Genomic DNA, 26,790 nt, shown 5'->3' on the forward strand with positions numbered 1-26,790 from the left:
ATGACCCCCAGCTTTGGAAAAGTGTGAGGGTTAAGAGATTCTTTTCAATCAACAGCCAATGATTTAGCCAATCATTCCTGTGTAATGGAACCTCAAAAAAAAAAACCCTCCTAGACAGGGAGATTCTGGGTTGGTTAATACATCCAAGTGCTGGGAGGGTGGCGTGCCTGGAGAAGGCACAGAAACTCCATGCTCTTCCCACACTATACCTTGCCCTAGGCATCTCTTCCATTTGGCTGTTCCTGAGTTGTAGCCTCTATAATGCACTGGTAATAGTAAGTAAAGTGTTTTGCTGAGCATCTGAGTCATTGTAGTGAATTATCGAACCTGAGGTGGGGGAAGGGTCATGTTAATTCTTAAATTTTTGGTTGGGTGAAAGTGTGAGTAGCCTGGTCATCCCACTACGGGTGGCAAACCAAATGAGGGCAGTCTTGCAGGAGTTAGCTCTTAACCTGTGGGCTCTGATGCTAACTCAAGGGAATTAGTATCAGAGTTTAAATGAATTGTTGGACACCCAGTTGGTATCAAACAATCAAAGAATTGGTCGGTGTGAAGGAAAAAACTAAGAATGAACAACTTTCTGCCAACAAACTTGAAAACATGGCAGAATGGACATTTTCCTAGGAAAGAGGTTTCAAAGTCATTCCAAACATGACTGAAGAAGAGAAAACCTGAATGGTCCTATAACCATTAAAGAAATTGAATCAGTTTAAATTTTACCCACAAAGAAAATACTAGACCCAGATAGTCTTCAAAGTCTGTGGCTTATTTTCAGGTGCCTAGGTGGCTGTTATTAAGCATCTGACTTCGGCTCAGGTCATGATCTCAACAGTTTGTTAGTTCAAACCTGGTTTCAGAGGAGCTCATGCCCTGCTTCCAGTGAGCACGAGCTCCACTTCAAGTAAAACAAGAGGCCCGGATGTGTCCCGCTTCTCTCTCTTGCTCTCACTCTCTCTCACTCTCTTTCTCTTTCTCTCAAAAAATAAACAGTAAAAAAAAATTAATCTGACATTATATTAAATTTTTTGGAAAAGAGGAAAAGTTCTCCAAGTAAACTTATAAAGCCATTACAGGCATATTCCATAGAACACGTCCCTGGTTGATATTTTCCCAGTAAATTCCCTCTTGTATTTAATTCTCCAACATTGCACAACATATATCTCTCTCAAACTAACATTTCAACGGATATTTATGTAGGAAATATTTTATTGAGCACGCCAAAACTCAGTAACAATTTTATCAACAACAAAAACAACCAAAGTATAGAAAAATACCTTGCGTTATATTACAAACATTGGTAAGATGTCCACATCATGTCAGCGAATCAAAAGCATAGTGAATATCAAAAGGAATATTCCACACTAATGCTACTGATAATAAAAGCATTAAAATATCATCATCAGTGTGAATCATTCTGTCACATTCCTACAGTGTCCTTCATATTTCATATTGCCCTTTTTTCCATAGTTTTATAGAATAAGAACCAAAAATGTTGACAGAGTATTAAAGAACTTAAAGGAGAAGGAAGAAAAAAGGGGCAGGGAGTAGTAACAATGAGAGGATGTTACGCTGACAAAGGAACTATTTGTTAACAACTATACTGTTTAGTGATTCAGGAAGCAAAGTTATGAATATTTACACCCTAATGTTATACTTTGTATTTAATGGAGATTTGCTTAGTATATTTTAGGAAATTGATTTGGGTTAACAAGCCACCCATTATAATTTTACTATTTAAAATAAAAAGAGGGGCACTAGGTGGCTCAGTCAGTTGAGCATGAGACTCTTCATTTCAGCTAAGGTCATAATCTCCAGGTTCGTGGGTTCCAGCCCCACAGGCTCCATGCTGAGTGTGGAGCCTGCTTGGGATTCTCTCTCTCTCCCTCCCTTTCTCTACCCCTCCCCAATTTGTGCACATGCTCATGTACTTCCTCTTTCTCAAAATAAATAAATTTTTAAAAAAATAATGAGAAAGAAAGCTTTGCAGATGATGTGATTTTTTAGAAGGAAACCCAAAAATATCTACAAATGACTTTAAATTATAAAAGTATTCAAGTTATTTAATATCTATTGGATATTAATTTGGATCTATAGCACTCACCATAAACAAATATCAACCCCACAAGGTTAGAATGAAATATGCATAGTTCATCTACAAAACTGTACTTATGGTCCTGATGAGAAAACTGGAATGGGACAAGGAGAGGGGTAAGAAAAACAGCTCACTTCTCACTCTCTGCCCCTTACAGGGTGTTTTTGTTTGTTTTGTTCTGTTTGCTGTCATAACAAATTAACACAAATTTAGCAGTTTAAAACAATACAAATTTATTATCACACCCCTGTAGACAGAAGTCTGGCATGAGCCTCACTGGCTAAAATCAAGGAATCAGCAGGGCTGTGCTCTTTTCTAGAGACTCCAGGAGAGAATCTGTTTCCACGTTCAATCAGGCTGTTAGCAGAAGTCAGTTCCGTGCAGCTGCAGAGATGTAGTCCCTGGTCCTTGCTGTCAGCAGAGGGCCATTCCCAGCTTGTAGAACTGAGACTGTATTCTTTGGCTTCAAAGATCTTCTCCAGTTTCAAAGCCAGCAAAGGAAAGTTGAGTCCTTCTCCTGCCACATGTCTAATTCCTCTGCCTTCTGCTTTAATTTGTATCTCATCTCATTGTCCCTAACATTAATCATGTATTCACAGGTGCAGGAGATGAGGATGTGGAACATTTGGGGGACCGTGATTCTCCCTACCCCACAAGGAAACCCAGCCTATTTCATGTTTGCACTATCACTGCCTGTAGCTTGTACACCCTTATGCCTCAGTCCCAGCAGCCAAGGGTGGTGGGAAAACTAGGTAGAAAACATCCTCTATATTTTTCTTGTGTCCTTGCTGCTTGCCCCGGCTTAATTATTGGATTTTCCTTATCAGGCTGTGTGAGGTTGAAGCAGACAGGAAGATGAATTTAGAATTGATTTCCTAACAACTACCACTAATCCAGTAATTGGAACAAATGCCTCCCCTCTATCTACTCTTGAAACCATTCAGAGTTTAGGAAAGAGATATAAAGGAGAGAATAGGAAAGAGGAAAGCAGGAGCAAAAATGTTATACCATTAAAAGAAAAAGATAAGCGTACTTCTCCTTTCCTTAAGAACTCAACCCAAGAAGATTTCATACCTGGGGTGGTGATAAATGAGAGAAAGAGCTGAGCTCCTAAGAGTCATTTGTTGGATGTTACTACATATTACACAGTGCTGGATGATTCTACAAGACTTTCTTAATTCTTTAAGCTAATATGTGGTTCATGGGTATAGTTATTATCCTGTAAATGAGGAACCTTGGGCTCAGAGAGGTAGTCATTTACCTAAGAGAACACATGTCAGAGCTGGATGTAAACCTAGGTCTGGGGGCTGCTCCAGCCCAAGGGAAGCTCCTCTCTCTGACTTCCCCTACCAAGGAGGCAAGCTTGAGATTTGTTATGAACCGCATACTGTTCCCTTCAATGTCTTGAAATTATACTCTTGGAGGTATTCTCCTTCCCCAATCTTTCTCTCCCCCAGATGTCACAGTGACTTCCTAATGAAGGTCTTAGTTATTTCCTTTCTTGTGATCATTACACATTTACTCCTTCTGTATGTCCCCATTGTCCTTGAGTTGATGTTATCATTCAGGCTAGTCCTTATGTGATGACCACTGGGCTGTGAGCTTAAATTTTCTTTTCTCCTTTTCTTTCTCTTTTTCATAAGATTGAAAGAAACAAGGAAAGGTGCTGGCATGTGGTCTCTGGACGAGTCTCCGCTAGGACTTACAGGAGCAAGGAGACACCTAGCTATCACACAGCAGGTTTTACTGCAGTCTCTTATCCCTTCAATGAGTTACGGTTATCAAGCAAAAAGCCAATTAACAACCTCGGCTTTACTTCTGAGGTAATAATTAATCAATTCTAGAATTTCAGCCAAACTCCCAACTCCTATCACAAGTACCAAGCCTTATAGGATTTGCTCCTACCTGTGTCTTCCGCGGCGTCTTACGGCATCTGCACCCCTCAAGCACCTGCAGCCACACTGGCCATGGCCTGCTTCTCAGCACTGGAAATGTGACTAGTCTGAACTGAAATGCGCTGGAAGCATAAAATATACACCAGACTTTTAAGCAAAATATATCATTAATATATATCCCTAATCACTAATGATTTTATATTGATTACATGTGGAATTTACAACAGAAAGTAATTTAACCCGTTCCTTTTTACTTTTTTTGTGGCAACCCGAACATTTAAAATGGAATTCGTGGTCCGCACGGTATTTCTGAGACAGTGCTGCTCTATTACTTTACCTTCCTTTGTTTTCCTCCTTAACACTTAACTTTGTGGACCTACAGTGTCCACGTTACCTGTTTAGTGCCTTTCTCGCCCAACTGTAAGGCAGGAACCCTGTCCTCATTCACTCCTGACTCCCAGGCATTTGGGACGGGGCCTGAAGCCTCGTTACGCACGCTACAAATACACACTGAAGGAAGGGCCTTACTCTTCCTCAGCTGGAGACCGAAGAACGCGAGGTCTCAAGTCCTCTGAGCTACACCCGCGGCTCAGACCACATGCTCCTGACCTTGGGAAGGGGACAGGTGGATGAACAACCACGTAGGAAAAAAAAGCCTTCCCGAGCAAAAGCACGGGTCGCAAGACGCCTACAGGAGGCGGTGACCCCAAGCCCCTTGGTCCTCTTTCCTCCTGGAGCCCCGCCCCACGGCCAATCACCGGGCACTTCGCCCGCGCCACACGCCGGCGTCTCGCGAGGGCGCAGCGGCCAGTGGTACATTCCGTTCTCCCCGCGCTCTTTGGACAGTGGGTCCTTCCAATCCTAGAAAAGCATTGTGGGCGGTGCGAGCAGCCTTTTCCGCCTGTGCTCTCCGGAATGGCGGAGATGCGGGGCGCGGGGTTTCTTGGTCTTCGAAGGGCCCGGGCGTCTAGCAGGGGCGCGCGGCCGCCCTGAGGGTGATGAGATGTGCTTCGTGGCTGTGCCGGGCCTGAGGGGTCCGTGCCCGGAGCCCGTGGAGGGCAGCGGCCCGCCTGGTCTCGGCCACGTCGTCCGTGGACCTCAGGAGGCCCCAACGCGGCCCCCAAGCTGCGTTCCCACGCCAGGAAGTGGAAGGTGGGTTTTAATGTATTTGAGTTTATTGGACACGGGACTGTGTGTCAGGGAGTTTTTAATGGAAGCAGAGGTTTCTTGTGAAAGACCTCCCTCTCACTGCATATATGCCTACCGTATCACATGTTGAGATCAAGTCTATGTAGGAGTAAGGTGCCGTTTAATATTAAGGTTTAGATCGTAATATTTGTTTCAAGATCCAGAACTTGGCGATGAGTGGCATCAGCTTTGCAGGTGAGTTTGCATTTAGAGCAAGAACCAGTTCATCTCCGCTCTAGAAGGGTTTAACCGCTTAAAACGCTTCGTATTGCAGTTCTCGTTAACCGCTAGCAGAGGGGTTGAATTGTAAAAGAGCTACAGCTAGGATTGATCCCCTTTGAACTCTTCACAGAGCAGTCCCTTATGGGGTCAGCAACTTCGTGCCATAGAGCAGTCCTTAGTTTTCTTGTAGCCTTTGTGTTGCCCATTCACTTTGGAAACTAGTGAATGTGGTGTCAAAAAAGGCGTAAACGAAACACTTTGCAGCCTTTTCCTGCCCTAGAATTTGGTATCCTTGGTGTAGGAGCTGCATAAGTAACAGTTTATGCTTTTATATTAGTTTATACGTGTGACATTGAGCCTTAAATGTATAGTTTCTCTTAAACACTTTTTAACCACGTTTTGTTCAGGTGAGAGATGGATGCTTGAAGCATATCCTGTTGCTAGCTGAATCCTGTCCTGGAGCACCAAAGGTGACCTAAGGTAGGATGATGCTTTTGTTGTGCTTTCATAAAGCAGTTACTTGTAATCCAAATTTTATCTTTTCTAGACTGGGGTGCTTTAGTGGGTATTGTTTTAACTAGTACTGCAACGTGTAGTTGACAAGGTGAAGTTAACAGCAAATGGGAAAGTCTGTTTCCAGCTTAATTAAGGTTGGATACACATGAATAGTTGTCAAATTGAGTGCTTAATATTTTGTCTTTTAGGATGTCCTTGATGAGGAATTCGAAAACATCACAGGAAATCTTGACAAGAGTGGCTTGGATCATTTAAACCAGGCGTCTGAGGAGAACTAAACTTCTTGTTTTGGGGCTATGAATAAATATTTGTGCTTGGAGGTTTCTTTTTCTTCCCCCAGCACCTTCAGAATGGTTTAACCTCACAGTTAAGAATGATACTCAGAGCTACTTTAAGGAGAACTAAGCGCTTGCTTTCAGTATATCCGCATGGTGAACTAGACTAGTTGGTTTCTAGGTCAGGGTGTGTTTCACATTGTCACTGAATTTTTATTTTTACTAGATGGTAGTCTACATACCCTTCACCTTGACTTTGTAGGAAAGAACAAGTACTCTCCAGGCATTCGAAAGATTTATTCAGTTTTTCCAGTAACGTACTAGGAGGTGGCAACACAAGGGTGAGCAAAACACAGTCCCTCACTTTGAAAGCTTAGAGTTGAATGGCAGAAATGTCATCACAAATGTAAAAAGTACATTTGTGAGACAATTTCATGCATTAGTTAACCAAGTCCAGGAAACCTGAGAAGGTGATTGTGTCTAAGGGTAGGTGTCATTTTTGTGAGGCAAAGTGGGGACTTGGGCTAGAAAAGGTCCAGGTTTGTAACAGTTGTAGTTACTTTCCCTCTTAGTGCCCTGATTTAGACAAGAGTTAAGTGCTTAATGAGGCTTGGAGATGGCTGTTAAAGGAAGTCTATGGGTGTTACAAAACGAGCCTCAGCAGAGAAAAGAACAGACCATGTATGGCTCTGTCTAAAGCAAGGAGAAATCTGTTAATAGCTGACATCTGTAAGGGGGGTAAACTTAGAGGGTGGTAGTAAAATTTAGAGATCACTAAGCTATAGAGAACAAAGCTAACAGGACTTGGTAATAGGGGAGGTTTCTCTAATGACTGCTAGGTGTGTTGTCTTGCACATTTACATGCATAGTGGTCCTGAATCCAGCAGGGAGCAGCATTTTAAACTTGAATTGGGATTGCCTTTGAGAAATCTAAGTGGCCTGGCAGAAACAGATTAAGCTATGGAAATAAACCTTAAGGCCATGGGTATAAATGAGATCCACCTGGGGTAGAGGGAGAGGTCCAAGCTCTGGGAAACTAATTGGTGAGGTAGAATAGCATCTTACTGAAGAGCAGTAAAAGATGGTCACAACAGTACAAACGACGAAATACTGCACTAAAATGGCAAGGGAGCCTAAAAAGTTCCCTTTGGGATTTGGTGACAGGTGATTTTAGTGAGGTCTAGTGGAGGAGGATCTTAAGATTAGGAAACAACGGCTGTAGAGGTCTTTTGAATGGGAGAAGACATAGCTGGAGAGGGATTCACAGTTGGAAAGGTAGGCTTTTTTTTTTTTTTTGACATGGGAGAATTAATAGTTTAAAGCCAAGTGGCAGGGATTTCATGGAGAGGAAAGTTGACAGGGACAAGAGGAAAGGAAGAAGTATTCGAGTTGATTGCAACTGGAGAAGTTTGTGGGTAGTGAGGTGAAAGATGTCCTGCTTGAGTATTTCTATTTTCTCTGGAAAGTGGGTTGCAAAGTTATCCTCAAAGGAACTAGTCTTTGGGGGAAGTTAGGTAGCCAGGCAGGAGGGAGACACCATTGTTGGTTGAGTTTCATGAATTTATAAACTGAGGCCAACTGAAACCCACACATAGCTTTTCTTTTTTTCTGAAAACACAAGGACACTAGAAATTAAAAGCAACACTTAAAAAGCTTTTTACGTTGGTAAATAACCAGTGGGACTTAATGCCACAAAATACAGTATTACAACTATATGAATAAAAACCTCTGCAGTCTGAAAGTGAGATCTCAGTCTTCATATGTCTGTGCACAGGCCGAGACCCACCTAGAGTTGGGAAGAATGTTTTCATCCACTTGGTGTACCCTTGCACAGCTAGGAAGCTGTACACCAGGATCCCAGAGCTTTGATCGGAGCCACCTGATCATGGTGTGGACACAAGCTAACTGCAGGAAGGAAAACAGCATCAAGGCAATGAGTTATCACAAGACTATTCTTCCAGTTGCCAAACAAAAAGGCCCTTCAGCACAAATACACTGTTAATCCTTTAAATGATGCAACAGATGCCCACTTTTTTCTGAAGAAACACTTTTTGCAGGTCCAAGATACTTGAATAATTCACAGTTTGAAAGTAAAGGTGGCAAACACACCCTTCCCACACCTAATCCCCAAGCCCTTCATTGGATCAAGTCCATCTTGAAGCGTGAGGCTTGGACAGTTTTTACTGTTTTTGCTGTGTGTTTTCCAGCCAGGTTACTTGTAGATGTCTGAGATTTTTCTTCAATCAGGCTATCTTTAGATCCATTTCTTCTCTAGAAAAAAATATATATTCAAAAGATAAGATCCAGATAAGAAAATAACTAAATCAATCATTGATATATCAGAAATTAAGATTTATTTATACTTAAGATTCCAAACTATAAAATACTTAAGGTTCTTAGTATCAAAAGCTGTTTAACAAATACTCTGGTTATGACAACATGAAATTGTAAAGTTAAGTCTGATAGTAACATGCATAATATACCTCATGCATGAAAATTAATCCTAAATCCCCCAATTAAGTGTTTCTCTAGTCATTCCTAAACCAGACTCTGGTTGAATCAAGATAATTTTAGAGTGTGAGACCTCTGAAATCGAAGATTTCTAGATAATCCAAGAGGTAGGAGAAGGACAGTGAAGAATAGAAAGATCCAGAAAAAGAGCCACGAGGTCACTTAAAACCAGCACTACCTTGTAAGTTCCTGTACAATTCAACCCCTCTCTGCCTGCGTATTTTAAGGAAACAAAGTGAGTCCGAGTCCATGATCCATCCCACCTTTACCAGCCCTCTGCATGAGAAAGGGAAGTGACAGGCCATACCACTACCAGAATTCTGGCTCCATGACAGAATTTGGGAAACGCTTCCTGCTTCCCTGTGTCACTCAACTCCTTTCTCCACATGGCAACCAGATCAATGGTTTCCTTTTTGGGACTTAGAATAAAACCCAAATAGTGTCTTAAAGCCCTGCGTCATCTGTCCCCACCCTCCGCTGTGCTCTGAGCACATAAACTCTTTTCTCCCTTGCTTTTCCCTCTGCACATGGGTGGCTCCTACCCTGCAAGATTCCAGCATTATGCATGGTTCTGAGAGGATTTTCTTTGACCATGCTATTTCTGTAGTCACCTGTTGATTTTCTGAGCCCTTTGTTTCTTCATAATACTTAACCTAATGATTTTGTCTAAACAAAATCACTTTTATGTGTTATAATGCCTGTCAGGAGTCTGCAGTTTTTTTTGGAAGGGCCCTACTGTGGACTACATCTGGTTGCTGTTGCATGTTGTGCCCTCCCCTTAACCAGCACTTAAATGTAAAAGCAATTTATTATCTCTTGGGCTGTACAGAAATAGGAAGGCTGGATTTAACCCATAGGCTGTAGTTTGCTGATTACCCAATAAGTGTCTGTCACCCTTTATATGTGCTTATTAGGTGTTTGTTGAATTCAAAGTTAGAGGTGTCACAGAGACCAGCTTCAAATCTGCCACTGATCAGAAGATGCATGTGAGCTGTTGTATGCAGCAGAGTGAGGGCTATTCTTTCAATGTGCAGAAGTCTGCTGCGATTCCTGAGTGATGGTGATCAGGGAGTCTAGAGTAGTTGGAAGAGCCAGAGTACAATAAAATTCTTTGTACTGAATCCAACTTTAAATTTTAAGACAAAAATTCTGAAAAATAACAATGCCTATTTATCCTCACAGTAACCCTCACAAGTTATTATTTACATTGCATAGAAATCAAAGTTCAGAAGTTCCATAGTTTGCCCCAAGTCACACAAGTGGTATGCAGGGACAAGGAGAGACAAACGCAGGTCAGTCTGAATACAAAGCCTAAACTCTTAATCTTGAATATAAATTTTTAAAAATACTATTGACTTGAAACAAATTGTTTGGACAACCTACAAGCTCTTCCAGATCTACTTAATCAAAAATGAGGCAGATGTTAGTGGATGTCATGATTAACCATCCAGGCTTCTGTTTGGGACTGAGACATTCACTCTCCCAGCTGCTCGGAGTGTTGGCTATTGCACTGCTCAAAAACCGAGCCCTCTCCCAGAACTACCCTCAGCTGAAGACAGCCCCCTCCCTGGGGCACCCTTAAAGTGACTTGTTACTTATGGTGAGAGTCAGTGTAAAGATCCAATCCTCTTGTCCAAGTGGGAGGGATCCGATGGGCCCTCTCAGCTCTAGAGTTCCTTGTGGAATCAGATGATGCTTTACTGGGAGAATGCTACACCACTCAACTCTTGCTTTCTCTCTCTTCCCAAAAAGTGTTGATCCTTATGCTTTCCAATAAATTCCCTCCATGTAAACCTCCATCTCAGAATCTCTCCCCAGGAAGTCTAACCTAAATGAGCACAGGCGTTACTGTCCCTGCTTCAGTGAGTGACAAAAATGAATCAGGAGAAACAAAGGGCAGTGCAGAACCTGTACCACTGGAGTCAGTTTTCATAGATTGTCCATCAACTCCCTGGATTTATATACAAAACTATGTGTGTGCTTACATGCCTTTTTGGGAGAGAGACAGTAGTTATAATTGCTTTCCAAAGGGATCGAGGATCTAAAAAAGAATGAACACCACATCACTACATACAATGGGCGGACAATGATCCATTATAAACATCAACTTTGTTCTTAGAGTGATGGGTTAACCAGAAACAAATCCATCCCATGACCTTAAACAGCCTACTTTTTTCTCTCATTTACCAGGAGAGATGGTGTCAAACACCTTGCTGCAATGTTTGCTACAGTGCTTCCCTCAGATCTAATTCAGCTGAGTATTAAACTGATTTTATTAAGGCAGATAGATAACTTTACTCTCTCCTTGAATTCCCTTTTAACTGCATTTTTAAAAACATTTCAAGAACAAAAATAATTTTCTTTGATGGAGAAGACAGAAATGAAATAGGATTTGAGTAATTCTGTCTGCCATCAGTTAATAAGAGAACATATGCCTGCTCTAAATCTACCAGTTTCTCTTGCTTTTCTGGCTCAAAAAATATCTAAAAGAATTTTTTAAATTAGTGAAGCTATTGTTTCTTTTTTTTAATTTTTTTTTTACATTTATTTATTATTGAGAGACACAGCATGAACGAGGGAGGGGCAGAGAGAGGACAGACAGAATCTGAAACAGGCTCCAGGCTCTGAGCTGTCAGCACAGAGCCCGATGCAGGCCTGGACCCACAAACCATGAGATCATGACCTGAGCCAAAGTCAGATGCTGAACCAACTGAGCCACCCAGGCACCCCAAAGCTATTGTGTCTTTGCTTCTGGTTTTAAACAATCTGACCATCTTCCTTATCCTTGGTTTTGCTCCAAGCATCAGATCATCCAAGATCTTGCACTAGCTCTAGCCCTCACTTCTAACTTAACTCTTCCCATGCTGTGCTGTCTTGATTATGTATCCCTCCTTACACGTTTTGTATACTCCCTTTTAAAATTATGGAATCTCAGAATGAAGTCAGAGATTCAATGCCTTATTTCCCCAAAAGAACTTTCAGGAAAGTGCTTCTCAAAAATTTTCATCAGTACCAATACCTTAAAACTTGATTATTGCCCACCTGATGAACTGTGGAGCCACCAGAACCCTGAGCATCTGAAGACCGTGTCACAGGAAGTGGAGGTACAAGATCTGTTTTTGAACTGCGGAGAATTTGTTTCAGAATTAATGACTGAGATAGTACCTAGAATCACAACTTGAGGTGGAAGAGGACTACAGAATGGAAAATATGTTTTATACACCGTTGTATTCCTTACAGTATCTACCACAGTGCTTTACACAGATGTTTAATAACTGTTTTTGAATTAAGTTGGGCAGGTTATGTAACTTGCTCAAAATCATAACAAATTGAAGAAGCAAGAATAAAACATAAGTGAGGTTCCCATGTGCTTTTGTTACTGTGACATGTATAAATGGCCTTTTGATTTGTTTCTAAAGAAGCATTTATTGGCCATTTATTCTTTTTCTATAAACCTATGGAGCTATAAATAGCCATGCTCTACATTTTACAAAAAAACAAAAAAGAAACAAAACCAGGCCTATACCTCTCTTGGCTGGGCTAGCCTATCTCCCAACTTATCAATGTTTATCAAAATGTTAAGCCTTAATTCAGAGTTCAATGATTAACATTCCTACCCAATAATACCAAGTACATGATGCATAAGTATTTCATTAACATATTCATTTAAAATAGAGCACCTCTTGTGACTATATTGTGAGATATAGTCACTTTCCTCAAAAGAAAAACTAACAAAAAGAAATGATTACAGCATATGATATCTGCTGTAGTAAAAGAAAATGTCATCAGATCAAAAAGAAACACATGTCACTTCTCAAATAAGGATTCATTATTCACAACAGAATAGTTAATGCATGTTTTCTTGTAAAAAAAAAAAAGTGCATAGCTTGGAGGTGCTATGATTCAGGCTAAGTATGGTCTAGATCTGTGCTGTCCAATATGGTAGCCACTAGCCATACAAGGCTACTGAAATTTAATTGAAATTAAGAATATTAAATTTTCAGTTTCTCAGTCACACTAGTCATCTTTCAAATACTCAACAGCCACAGATAGAGAACATTTTCCTGACTGCAGAAAGTCCTGTTGTACCGTGCTGTTCCAGAGCTGGAGTCATGCAAGCGGTGATGTGCTCCAGCCTGCCTACTTACTTCACCTCTGAGAGAACGGACCGCTCTCCGTCTGAGCACTGAGACCTGCGATACTGGCGGTAACTCCGCGGTGAGTGGGAATGCCTGATGCGGATCGGGTCACCCTGAGTCCTGAGTCAGCAACCAAACAATGAAATAAACCAGAAGTCAGAAAAGGAGAATTTGGAATTTTTCCTTAATATGGAAAACCGCAAAGGAATGACTGTGAGAATTTAGAAAGACTTGATTCCTCTGAGCTTAGAAAGCCCAAGTGGCTTAAATTTCACAAGCTAACAACAGAAAAGTGCCCCCTTGACCATACATGAAAATGAAACTCTAGTATTTATATGTACATGGGTGTATATTTTTTAATGAAAAATCGTAGTGAAACTATTCCCTACAGTTGAAATCTTTCCAACAGTATGAAAGAAAAAAATCTGTAACACAGACAAATGGCATCCTACCCAAAAAGGTTGGTCCCTGTCCTAGCTACTAATTAGTGTGCCATTAAGAATTCAGTCTTTCGCCAAGAGATGAGGGGGTAGGATGCGGAGTTGGGAAGAGTGTGTACAAGCCTGCAGTTTGACCAGAGTGGGAAGAAAGCGTGGGTTACAGAGGGAAATAAACCAGTGAAGCAGAGCCCCCTTCTCCTTACCAGTGACAGCAGGGCAGAAACCAGTACCTAGGTCATCTGCTGCTGCGTCCCAACTACACTGAATGGTATTTAGGGAATCCTGTTAGGCTTCCATGAAGCACACTCAATGGGCTAGTTTTATGACAGGGATTGGATTGGGCTTTTGTGGTAAGATTTGTGGCCAACATAACTTGTATGTCTTGTAGTGAGTAAAAAACAAAAATAAAAACAAAAACAAAAACAAAAAACATTATTACCAAGCAATGAGTCCCTCAAAAAAAGAATACTGGTTTTAGAACACATTAATCATCAAAAGCCCCTTTGTCCCTACCACATACACAGAGGCAGTCAACAGATGATGGTGACTGTACTACAAAATAACAATTAGCTTTAATACACCCTTTTCTATCTCTTTCCCTACAGTTTTAATTTTAGTTAAAATGTAAAGACAAATTAAAGCACTTCATGGAATACCACTGGAAAGTAAGAATGGACTATTCACTTCTAAGTACTAATAAAACTTTTGTGACAAGATTTTCAAAGATCTACTCACTCTATTTTAGTGTATGGAATCTCTTTTAATTGTTCTTCAGATAATCCAGAAGGATCCACAAGTTCCTTTCTAGAAGGGAGTGAGCAAGAAAATTAAACTTATGAAGCTGATACAAATACAACTGACAGGTGAGTTTTTCCTTCCTAATCTTGTCCCCAAACACAGTATTGGTAAAACTAAAAGAAATATAATCCAGGAGCAAAGATTAAAAAACTAGTATGTATTCAAGGAAAAACGGGGGGCGGGGGGGGAGAACCTTTTCTGTGGCTCTTTAGTTTTTCTATAATTGGAACGTAGACAACTCTCCATCCATCATTTCCTTACAAAAGATCTGCTTCTCTCCCCTGTAGGAGGTGTCTTTTTCCCTTCCCAGGTATTTATTTGTAAAATACTTTCCTGTCTGAGGCCCATTTACAAGTGAGGGGAGATGTCAGGGCCACCTGTAGAGGGCATAGGAAGGCATCACCAATGTGAGTCCCATGTTCCACATAATGATGGCAATGAAGAAGGACTAACTACTTGACAGGCTTCAGCCAGAGGCGGCCTCTTGGTGTCAGTGGTCTCCCTTGTAAAATGCCTTAACACTACATGGGTTTTGAAACAATAAGAAGAAAAAGAATCAGTACTTACTGAATATGCTTCCATAACTCTTCTTTTGCTTGGATATCAGGGCTCCTCCTATAAAGAGAAAAAATACCACTCATTCTGCAAACATACTTCATCTAACAATGTAACAGCTAACTTTAGCACAGCTGCATTAATAGTTTTCAGACTGTGAAGTTCCCATTTGCCAGCTGGGACCAGACAATGAAAGACTGGTCAGGGAGGGTCAATGCAGGATAGCATAAAGATACCAGATAATTTATCTGCTAGCACTACTAGAAAAAAAATCACATAAAAGCCAGCCACAGCCAGGACTTTATCTGATAAACAGCCTAGAAATTGAGGAGCAAATCCATATTCCTTCCAGTGGTGATTTTATAGTGAAGACGATTTAGGGCTTCTGTTTCTGTCCTTCTGGCTATTTCTAAGTAAAGGCAAAGAACGCATCCTGATTCTATTAACAGGAAAGATTCCCAACATGATCTGTGATTACGTAGTAGAAGCGGCAACCACAGGGAAAAGGAAATGGTGGGACAGCCCCAACTGGCAGACGGTGCCAGTGACCTACCTACCCTTCATATTACATCTCATATTGTGTTTCTGGCCAGAGCACAGGCCCAGAAATACTGGAACCTATGTGTGACTCAGACAGTCTCCTCTGAATGCCCTTCTCCATCCCCATCTACATACCCCACAAATTTCCAACAATACCTGAGTAGAAACTGTACCACTACTTTTAATTTCCTAGAATGAGAAAGTCACAGTCATCATGTATGTGTTCACCCTCCCCACAATAGCAATGAGTACTAGAAATCTATGATCACTGCAAGGGCTACCTCAGAATGACTTTTTTTTCCTAGTGAGGAAATGATAAGCTTTCATTAGTCCTTTCAACAGAACCAAGGCCTAATAAAGGCCCAAAGAAAGGATCCAAAACCTAACAATTAAAAGGCCTGTTGCTATGCAAAGCCACAACTGTACTCTGTCCTGTGGAATTTTACATTCATAATCTGCATCAGCATTTTTGGGCTCAATATCACTTTCAACATATGATACTGTCATTGCTTTCATTTTTCTCAGTAATAAGGCACCACTGAGGTATTCTGGTAGCACTTTCTGAGCCCACAGGATACAATAAGCTACTTTCTAGCAATTAAATTGACTAGGTGTTTTTTTTTTTTCTTTTATGGAAAAATCTATAAAGGCCTTTTAATCAACTCAAAAGGAGTCAAAACATGGAAGATAAGGGGAGGGGATGAACCCTTAGTCTCAAATGTAAAAATGTGATATTGTTAAATGATTTTGTTATATAATAAAATTATATGCCTAAAAAAATCTTTTTTCTTTAAAGTTCATTTTGAGAGCGAGAGTGAGTGAGAGAGAAAGAGAGAGACTATGGGCAGGGAAAGAGGAAGAGAAAAATAATCATCAGGCTCTACACTGTCAGCACAGAGCCTGATGCTGGGCTTGATCCCATGAACCATAAGATCATGACCTGAGCTGAAATCAAGAGTCAGACATTCAACCAACTGAGCTACCCAGACACCTGTATACATTAAAAAAAAAACTTAAGAAGTGCTTCTTTGGAAGCATTTTCTGTAAGGAATATGCCTTTCCTATGTTTGGCTGGTGTAATTCACTAGACAATATTTTACTGCAAGAGAAGCTGCTAATAATAATAAGCACTAAGCTATTTATTCCATTCTCAGAGAAAAGATGGTTCTGCTTTACCTATATACCAGCATCTAACTATCACAGGTCACCCAATAGGCTAAAGTATTACAGAATATCCAAGTTAGGAAGCCATTCTATTGATGATCATTTTTATCTCTGAAAGATGCAGTAGTGAGGTTATCTTTGAGTGGAGCAGGGTTTCTCAGGTCAGATAATTCTTCGCTGTAGAGGCTGTCCTATGCATTATAGGATGATTGATTAGTGGCACCTGTGGTCTCTGCCCATGATGTCAGTAACACCTCCCCCCTGTGACAAGCAAAAATGTCTCCAAGCATTGTCAAGTGGTCCCATGGGGCACAAAACTGTCCCAGACTGGAAATAACTGGTCAAAGGTATGACCTGAAAGTAAAGTAGTTATGGTTGGGTGGAGGAGCTCTGAGGCCAGGTCACTGTAGCGATCCATTCTGGGATTACTGAAACAGTGCTGGGGAGAATGACAACAAAGCAGGAGCTGAGTCTTCAAAGAATGAGGTAAGCGACCAAGGGCACAGCTGATGAGCTATATAAGGAGTGGTGTAATTTGATGGCATGAGATTCAAAGCCGAGTGCTTTGAGGAAAGAGAGAAGATGAAAGAGAAGGCAGTGAGGGGCAAGTAGGACGTGCCTGCCCCCACGACCACCACCTCAGGCTCCTGAGAGATGATGAATATGAGCAACATACAAAGCACCTGATAACAGTGGATATATCTGAGTGCTGGAATTGCAGGGATTTTATTATTCATGCTTACCTATCTTTTCTGATCTATTCTCAGTCAAGAGAATTTTTTTAAGTTTATTTATTTTTGAGAGAGAGAACAAGCAGGGGAGGGGCAGAGGAAGAAGGAGACAGAATCCCAAGAAGACTCCACGCTGTCATGGTCAAGAGAATCTCTAACTTAGTTATTAGAAAAGAAAAAAAAACATAAAAGTATTTCCATGTTTTAAAAAATTACTATTGTTGCAATTCCACAGGCAATACCTTTCATTCTTGTAAGAATTAGCAGAAATGTTATCTTTTTTAAAAATATTTTTTAATGTTTTTATTTACTTTTGAGAGAGAGACAGAGCAAGTGGGAGAGGGGCAGAGAGAGAAGGAGACACAGAATCTAAGGCAGGCTCCAGGCTCTGAGCCGTCAGCACAGGGCCCAATGCAGGGCTCAAACTCATGAGCCATGAGATCATGACCTGAGTCAGATGCTCGACTGACTGAGGCACCCAGGCGCTCCAGTAGAAATGCTATCTTAACCCAAATGGAAATATTAGTCCTTCCAGCCATAAATACTGGTCCTAAAAGATTCAGGAATTTAGTCTGGATGATTAAGTTGTATAGCACTTATAACAAGCATCTACAATAGTCGTATGTTTAAGTGAACTGATTCTGAAATGCCCAGCAGTTTCAAGCAGCTTTACCGCAGGGAGAGAAGTTCCAAAGCTTGAAAAGAAATTTTTTTCCCTCCAATTGCCAGACCACCTGTGATTTAACAGATGTAAATATAGCAACATGCTAATGAGGAATATATTATTCTTATGCTTACATCTGCACATATTTAATCAATAATTCAGGATGATTTCATGATCTGCAGCTCAATATCATTTTGTGAATTAGAAAGCTGTGAGATTTTGACAGCCATTTTTCTTAATTAAAAGGCTCTTAATTATGCAGATGTTTTATTTGAACTTTCCAAATAAGTTCCTAAAGAAATAATAAAACATATATAAAAAATACAAACCAAGTCTAATATTAGTCCAATATTTTTCAAAAACAAAGCATCCCTCATTTATACCTTATATCAATAGCCCAATTTAAATATTCATTTTTCAGAGAAATTAGCTTTGATGAGACATAATTTAGAATCATCATCTCCCATTCTCCAAAACTCTAAAATAAGAACACTTCTTAAATCTACATAAAGTGTCTAAAAGTCTTTTGCATCTCCCTAACCTTCCAATTATATTAACTAGAAAACATTATATATTATTCTATAGGATACAATACACTATATTTTATAACTTTATGTGCTATAATAAACTATAAAATAAATGTAGTAGCATTTGACTTAATACTTTTGTGATCTTACTACTGAACACTACTCCAAAAGGAAATTTAGATTTGAAAATGTTACTAAGAAAAGTGTAAGTTTACAAACATCTTTATTCTAAAAATTCAAAGCCCTTAACAAATATCTCAGTAATTTCTCATCAATTTCCTGGGTGGTCAGAATAGACATGATTAAGAGAAAGCTTAATGTACTCCTTCCCTTCCTCTGTCAGAATTAAAGAAGGATTAGGAAGCCACAGAGCTCAGCAACCTAGCTACTGAAGATCATTCAGGAGTTACTTCCAGAACCTACATGCTAAATCTTTAAGGAATCGGACTTGTTTTGTCTTTAACGGGAACATCACTTCATCCTGACAACCTCATCTTCACATCATCAGTATTTTTGAATAAAAATAATGAGACCTCACCACCACCAGAGGGAGCCTGAGCCTTCAGGCACACACAAGTTGAACCTATGAGAACTATTTATTGTTTTAGCTTCATTGCCTCTTCCAAATATCCCAATGAGTAAAGGTTTACTAATATAGAAAAGCATTTTCATCCAAATTTTCAAATGGTAAGTAAACAAGAATGTCATGGCAATGCATCTTCAAAATGTACTAGAAAGAACTGTACTTCTCAACATTTTCCAAATGAGATCCAATCATATTTTAGCTTAATGTGTTGTAGGGGAGAGGGGGGTTTTGTATGTCTCTGGCATTTATAATACATACAATTTTCTAGCTTTTCATTGGAAATTTAAAAAATAAAATGAATGAATCATGTAAATGATGTATCATAACATTCTAAACCCTCCGTGAATATACGTCCATATGGCAATTTATTGACGCTGCAGCAGGAATAAATACAAGAACATGGGAGTAAGTGACAGGTAAGTGGTTTATTGCATATCTGAAATGCTAATTATACGTGAAGAACAATTTTAATTACTTTCTTAGATCCTGCTCTAGCCATGTTTCCATTTTTTAAAAAAGCAGTAGTGGTTCCTGGGGTGCCTGGGTGGCTCAGTCAGTAGAGAATCTGACTCTTGGTTTTGGCTCAGGTCATAATTCTAGGGTCGTGGGATCAAGCCCCACATTGGGTGGGCTCTGCACTGAGCATGGGGCCTCCTTAGGATTCTCTCTCTCTCCCTCTCCCCTTCTCCCTCTCTCTCTCTCTCTAAAATTAAAAAAATAATAATTAAAAAAATATTAAAAAAAAACAGTAGTGGTATCTACATTTTCACAGAACAAATTATAATCTTCATATGAGTTGGCCCCATCCCACTCTCTTCACATCTCACTGCCTCCTCATCTCAAAGGGAAAAATCAGTACCTTACAGCATTTCTAGAGATTGACTAAGACCTAGAGAATTTATTAATTATAGTAATTGTAATCGCAAGTATGATATTACAGGTACTTGTCATATATGATCTGAATTTTCACCAAAACTCTATGAGAATGGTATTATCTGTTAGTAGAGATGACACTGGGAGTTCATGGAGATTAGGCAGTAAGCTAACATTGGGGAGGCCCAGAAAGCAAACAGAGGTCTGAAAACAGCATCTAGCAGATAACTTTCTTAGTCGTCAACAAAGCTCAGGATTTTAATGTCATAGCTCAAATAAAAGAGAGCCCAGTTTGTCCAAATAAGGTATTCCATCATCGTGCAGAGTTTTAACAGTTTTATGCAGTTGCCTACTTGACATTTCTATTTAATTGCACACTTGGTTTCTCAAACCTAACAAAACAAAAATCTTGCCACTCTCTCCACACACATCTCCAGCCCCTCTCACCCAACTCAGTAAGACATGGTGACTACCCACTCCATCCATCAGTCCCAAATTGCAAATTCATCCAAAATACCTGTCAGACTCCCAAATCCATCAGCACCGCTTCTAAAATCTGTTTTCATCCACTTCTCTTCATTGCTACTGCCACCATCTTCTGAGCTAAGACCACCTCTCACACATGGCCCACCTCAGAAGTTTTCCCACTGTTCTTCCTCTGTCCTCTCTCCTACTCAGTCTGCTTTTTGCCAAGAAGGCAGAGTAACTTCTGAATGAACTACTCTTCAAACAGGTTTCTTTTTCACTTGGAGTTTCTTTAACTGCACTTTGGTCATATCAGCTATCTAGTTAATCAACCAAGTTCAGTTACTAAGTCATCCCAAATATTTGTTAAATCTTTTTGATTGGTTTTAAAATTAAATCCCAGAAAGATGCACATCAAACTCTTAATGGGGTTCTCTCACACAACTGTATTTTTCTGAGATAACCCTCTACCTGATTTGATATTTTTATCATGTAGATAAGATTAAAATTAAAGTTTAAATAAGATTTTAAAGTACTATTAGATTCTTTTCTGATTTCAGCTGATCTGATAAAAGCAACACTGAATTTAAAGACATATCTCTACCTCAAAAGGGTATTCTGAACTTCTGCTTCTGGCCACAATGGAATAACTGGTATTGGATGAACCCCTCCCTCCTCAAGAACTATAAAATAAAACAGAATACACAAAGCAACTGTTTCTCTGACACTGGGCAACAGACAAGATAAGCCTATTATGTTTGAGAGAAGAGAAGCACAAGGCCAGCCCCCCCGCCCCCGTTTGCTTCAGTTTTCTGCCTGGTGGCACTTTCCCAATGCGGTACAGGGAAGTGGAGCTCAACAGGCAGCAGTCCGCATGGCTGGGGAGGCAGAGATCAGAACGTGAGGCTACTGATAAGGCTGGAACTTACGGTGCAGAATAAAAAGGGGACTTCAGAAGTCTGTATGGGGTTTTCCTTTAGAGGATGGCTGAGTATATGCACTGCACTTAATCTCTACATAAGCAGGGCAAGACTAGGTGAGGCCTAACAGAGAGAAGCTGCTGACAGAGACACCAGAGAGTGAAGCAGTAGGAGGCAGAGCTCCGATGCAGTTGTTGTGGAAAAGCCATGCATGTGTGCTTCCATTAAGACTCCAGAAAGGCCAGGCTTTAGGAATGAGGATGAAGCCGCAAGTAAAAAACAGATCTTGAACTAATGACAAAGTCTAAAAAGTCCCACGTTACCAAAGCATAAAACCAAGCATAAAAAATAAGATTAAAAGTAGCCAACAGTAATTTAGCCACCTACCAGAACAAAATTTGACTCTTTAAAGACAGCATAATCCAGACCTCCTAATTAGAACATGTTCAGCCTATACGCTGCCTGGCTGGATTAGTCAGGACAGCATGCAGCTCTTGATCTTGGGGTTATGGGTTCAAACCACACAATGGGTGTAGAGATTACTCAAAAATAAAATCTTTATGGGCACCCAATCCAACTCTTGGTTTCGGGTCAGGTCATGATCTCATGGCTTGTGATTTTCAGATCCATGTCTGCTTGGGATTATCTCACTCTGCCCCTCCCCTGCTCACTTTCTCTCTCTCCAAATAAGTAAATAAACTTAAAAAAATAAATAATAAAATCTTTAAAACATAAATGTTTAGCATACAATAAAAAATTGCTATATGTGTAGAGAGATAAAAAATATAATCATAATCTAAAAATAATACAAGTAGTAGAAACAGATTTTTAAAGACAGATGTTGGGATTCATAAACCGCTTTAAAACATCTTGTAAATATGTACATAACAACTTATAGGAAAATATGGACATAATAAATGAATAGATGGAAATTTCAAGAGAGAAATGAAAAGGATAAGAAAAACAAAAGTAAGATTCTAGAACAGGATAGTATCAAGTACAGAGTGGCTTTAAGAGGAGACTGGACAACACAGGAAGGAAAGAACTGACGATGCTGAAAACAAGTCAACAGAAATCAAAATTTAAAGGGGAAGAAAAAGATTTTAAAAAGGAACAAAACCTTAGTAGCTTGTGGGACAATATCAAGTGGTCTAGCTTATACACAATTTGATGCCCAAGAAAAGAAATCTGAGTAGGTCAGAAAAAAAGAATTTGGAAAAATAATGGCCAAAAGTCTCCTCAATTTGGCAAAAAACATCAAATTACAGAAATATAAATAATAAATATAAAGAAAACCACATTTAGCTATACCGTAGTCAAACGGATAAAAAGTAAAGATAACCAAAAAAATCATAAAAGTAGCTAGTGGAAAAAAAAAAAGACAAAAAAAGACTGACATATCAGAAACAACAGCAACCAGAACACGACAGAACAGTTGCGTTTTAAGTCTGAAAGAAAAAACTATCAACTTAGAATCATATAGCTAGTGAAAAATATCTGTTACAAATAAGGGTAAAATAAAGCCATCTTCACATAAAGAGAATTCATCATCTGCAGACTGGTACCACAAGAAATGTTAAAGGAAGGAAAATGGGAAACAGATCTAGAGGAAGGAATAAAACACACTGGTAGTAGTAAATATGTGGGTAACTGTATTCATTTTCTTTTTTAAATTTATTTTTGAGAGAGAGAGAAAGAGAGTGTATGCGTCTGAGCTGGGGAGGGGCAGAGAGAGAGGAAGAGAATCCAAAGCAGGATCTATCCTACCAGCGCAGAGCCTGGCGTGGGGCTTGATCCCACAAACTGTGAGATCATGACCTGAGCTGAAATCAAGAGTCTGATGCTTAACTGACTGAGCCACCCAGGCGCCCCATTGTATTCATTTTCTATTGCTGCTGTAGCACATTACCACAAATTTAGTGGCTTTAATACAACACAGATTTATTATCTTACAGTTCTGTAGATCAGAAATGTGACCGAGATCTCACTAGACTAAAATCAAGCTGTGACAGGGATTCATTCCTTTCTGGAGGCTCTAGGAGAATGTCCATTCCCTTACCTCTTTCAGCTTTAGAAGCTGCCCACATTCTTCTGCTCATGGCCCCTTCCCCTATCTTTAAAGCCAGCAATGGCAGATTGAGTTCTTCTCAAATTGAATAATTTTTACTCCCTCTTCTATTTTTTTCCCCACTTTTTAAAAATCCTTCTGATTACTTTGAGCCCACGTGGATAACTCAGGAAAATATCCCTAGCAAAAGGCCAACTGATTAATGATCTTAATTCCGCCTGCAAGCTTAATTCCCCTTTGTTATCTAACATAAAATACTTCCATGTCATGGAGGTTAAGATATGGACCTATCTAGGGGACTATTTTCTGCTTACTACATTACTTTAACTTTTTTCCCTCTTTTCTTGGTTTCTTTGAAAAAACAATGAAACTGTTCAAGCAACAATAGTAACATAGTAATATGGGGCTATTAACATGGAAAAATAAAATACATGCCAATAGCACAAAGGAAAAAGGGAATAAATGGAGCTTTATTTTTCTAAATTTTACATAAAATATTATGATGTTAATCCTAAACACATTATGATAAGTTAATGAACCATAGTGTAAGCCATGGAGAAATCACTAAAAAAATAAAATAAAATAAGTAGAGGGAAGATGTTATTTAAAAGTAAAAAGGAATATGAAAAATATTCATTTAACACAAAATATAATAGAAAAGGAGGAACAAAACAACAAAAATATAAACAGGAAAAAGAGCAAAATGGGAGACTATTAATGTATTAATAATTATATTAACTGTAAATATATTAACATTTGATTTAAAAGGCAGTAATGGTCAGCCTTGATTAAAAAATAAAAAAGGCCAACCATATGCTGCCTACAAGCAATCAAAAGATGGACTCTAAATATAGAGACACACTTTGGTGGCACCTGGTGGCTCAGTCAATTAAGCGACCAATTCTTGATTTACACTCAGATCCTGAGACTGAACTCTGCGGGGTGTGGAGCCTGCTTAACATTTTCTCTCCCTCGCCCTCCGCCCATCTTCTGCTCCCATATACTCTCTCACTCTTCCTCTTTCTCTTTCTCTCTCTCAAAAACAAACAAACAAACAAACATACTTTTGCTTAAAAAAAATACAAGTATGTAACATTCTAACAGTGAGCATGAAAATACTTTGTAATGGTTATATATACACACATGAGAGTTTGTGTGTCTGTGTGTGCCGTGGACATAGAGAAGAGAGTATTACCAGCATAAAGAAGACAGTTCACTATAATAAATGGGTCAATTCCTCAGGAAGACAAAAAAAAAATTGCAAATATACCAGAGCTTCAAAATAACTTGAAGCAAAAACTGACAGAACTGGAGCGTCTGGGTGGCTCAGTCAGTTAACCTTCCCACTCTTTATTTTGGCTGGGACATGATCTCATGATTGGATGATCCTGCTTCAGGCTCTGCACTGACAGTGTGGAGCCTGCTTGGGATTCTCTCTCTCCTTCTCTCTCTCTCGGTCCCTCTCCTGATTGGGTGTCTCTGTGTGTGTCTGTCTCTGTCTGTCTCTATCTCTCTCCCTCTCTCTCTCTCTCTCTCTCCCCCGTAAATAAATAAAAAGACTTTCAAAAAACCCGATAAAACTAAATCAGATAAATTCATAATCATTATTGGAAATTTTATCAGCCCTCTCACTCAATGACTGGAGAGTAAACAAAGAAATTGGAAAAGACACAGGCCATCAGAACACCATCAGCTAACTAGATATACTTAAGTCTTAAGAAATTTCAAAGATTAAAATCTTAGATTGTTTTATCACAATGAAATTAAATTAGAAATCAATAATAGGCACAACCTGGGTGGCTCAGTCAGTTAAGCTTCCAACTTTGTCTCAGGTCATGATCTCATAGCTCATGAGTTCGAGCTCCACATCAAGCCATCTGCTATCAGCACAAAGCCCACTTCAGATACTCTGTCCCCATCTCTCTCTGCCCCTCTCTCTCAAAATTAAAATTAAAAACAAAAGAAATCAATAATAATGAGATATCTAGAAAACCCCCTAATATCTGGAAAGTGTGCAACACACTACTAAAAAAAGTCCACTGTTAAAGAAATCACGAGAAATTCAAAATTATTTTGAAGTACATGGTAATCAAAATGCTTATCAAAATATGTGAGATATAGTTACAACTATAGGGCTTGGAGGGAAATCTCCAACTTTGTACTTGAACTTATATTTAAAAAGGAGAAAGGTAGCAGGGCGCCTGGGTGGCTCAGTTGGTTAAGCAACCAACTTCAGCTCAGGTCATGATCTCACCATTTACAAGTTCGAACCCGGCGTTGGGCTCTGTGCTGATAGCTCAGAGCCAGGAGCTCACTTCAGATTCTGTTCTCCCTCTCCCTCCCCCACTTGCACTGTGTCTCAGTCTCTCTCCATCTTTTAAATAAAACATAAATAAAAATACTTAAATAAATAAAATAAAAATATTTAAATAAATAAATAAACAATATTTTTTAAAATAAAGGAGAAAGGTTTAAAACCACTGTCACCTTAAAAAGATGAAAAAAGAATAAAAACAAAATAAACATAAGGAAATAATAAAGAGTGGAAATTAATGACATAGATGACAAAGAAAATCAAACAAACCCAAAGCTAGTTCTCTGAATAGATAGATTAAGGGAAAAATCAAGAGAAAACACAAATAATCAACATCAGGAATAAAAGTAATATCATAACAGATGTTAAAAAGATACTAAGGAATTATTATGAACAAATTTTTGCTAAAAGACTCAACAATTTAGGAAAAAAATGAACAATTTCTTTTTAAAATATATATTACTCAAACCTACACAAAAGAAGTGAAAAAAAAAAAAAAACCTGAATAGCCCAATCAATCACTATCCACTTAAGTAACCAAGTTTATAATTTGAAATTTTCCACAAAGAAAATTCCAGACACAGGTGGTTTTACTGGTGAATTATAGCAAATATTTAAGGAAGGAATAATGCTAGCTTTTTAATTCATTCCCTCAGAAAATAAAGAAAAAGGGAATGTAAGAACACGAGTCTGAACCTGGTAGACGCCATGACAGGCTTTAAGTTTCCCCTCTAAACTAGGTCTAAAGGTCAGTCCCAGGGCACCTGGGTGGCTCAGTTGGTTAAGCGTTCCACTTCAGCTCAGGTCATGATCTCACAGTTCGTGGGTTTGAGCCCCACGTCAGGCTTTGTGCTGACCGCTAGCTCAGAGCCTGGAGCCTGTCTTCAGATCCTGTGACTCCTTCTCTCTCTGACCCTCCCCTGCTCACGCTGTCTCTCTCTCCCTCTCAAAAATAAATAAAAACATTAAAAAAAAAAAAGGGTCAGTCCCTCCAGAACTATTGGGCGGTTACACATTGCCCAAGGCAAGAGGGACCACCCTTGTAATACCCTTAACATTCCTAAGGGCAGGCCTAGATCAGTTATTGCCTAAGGCTAGTTACACCCTAGTGAGGGTCCTGGGTCCTGGGCCTACTCTGTGATTGGTTAACACTCTAAATGTTGTAATTGGATAAACCTGCTGTCAATAATATTGTATAATAATAATAGGACCAATGTACCTATGTCACAATTTCCTGTAACTCCCCCTTCCCAAACTCATAAAAGTCCTACCCCACCTTTGTTCGGGGCTCTCTGGCTCTCTCCTTT

General features: G+C 39.5%; 1 protein-coding gene, 1 long non-coding RNA gene and 1 other non-coding gene across 9 annotated transcripts in view; 2 read left to right on the plus strand and 1 right to left on the minus strand.

The window, feature by feature from the left end:
- Nucleotides 1-4,863: 4,863 nt before the first annotated feature.
- On the plus strand, nt 4,864-6,232 carry LOC115294730. The gene is made up of 3 exons (XR_003910093.1): nt 4,864-5,139; nt 5,805-5,877; nt 6,102-6,232. It is a non-coding gene; the product is annotated as an uncharacterized LOC115294730 (long non-coding RNA).
- On the plus strand, nt 5,586-5,718 carry LOC115295102. The gene has a single exon (XR_003910325.1). It is a non-coding gene; the product is annotated as a small nucleolar RNA SNORA13 (small nucleolar RNA).
- Nucleotides 6,233-6,466: 234 nt separating the features above from the next.
- Nucleotides 6,467-26,790, minus strand: part of EPB41L4A (erythrocyte membrane protein band 4.1 like 4A) — a 250,929-nt gene continuing 230,605 nt past the window's right edge. For 4 of the 7 annotated variants that reach the window (XM_029942701.1, XM_029942697.1, XM_029942696.1 and 1 more), the window contains 5 exons: nt 14,644-14,691; nt 14,014-14,082; nt 12,848-12,958; nt 11,742-11,823; nt 6,467-8,459 (listed from right to left, as the gene is read on the minus strand). In XM_029942701.1, the coding sequence (XP_029798561.1) occupies nt 8,325-8,459; nt 11,742-11,823; nt 12,848-12,958; nt 14,014-14,082; nt 14,644-14,691 (445 nt within the window). In that variant the 3' untranslated portion in view covers nt 6,467-8,324. Of the gene's footprint in view, nt 8,460-10,684; nt 10,741-11,741; nt 11,824-12,847; nt 12,959-14,013; nt 14,083-14,643; nt 14,692-26,790 lie in introns of all 7 variants that reach the window. The other 3 variants (XM_029942698.1, XM_029942699.1, XM_029942700.1) reach the window with 3 other exon arrangements.

The sequence above is a fragment of the Suricata suricatta genome, chromosome 6 (genome assembly GCF_006229205.1).
Source record: "Suricata suricatta isolate VVHF042 chromosome 6, meerkat_22Aug2017_6uvM2_HiC, whole genome shotgun sequence".
Classification (NCBI taxonomy): Eukaryota; Metazoa; Chordata; class Mammalia; order Carnivora; family Herpestidae; genus Suricata; species Suricata suricatta.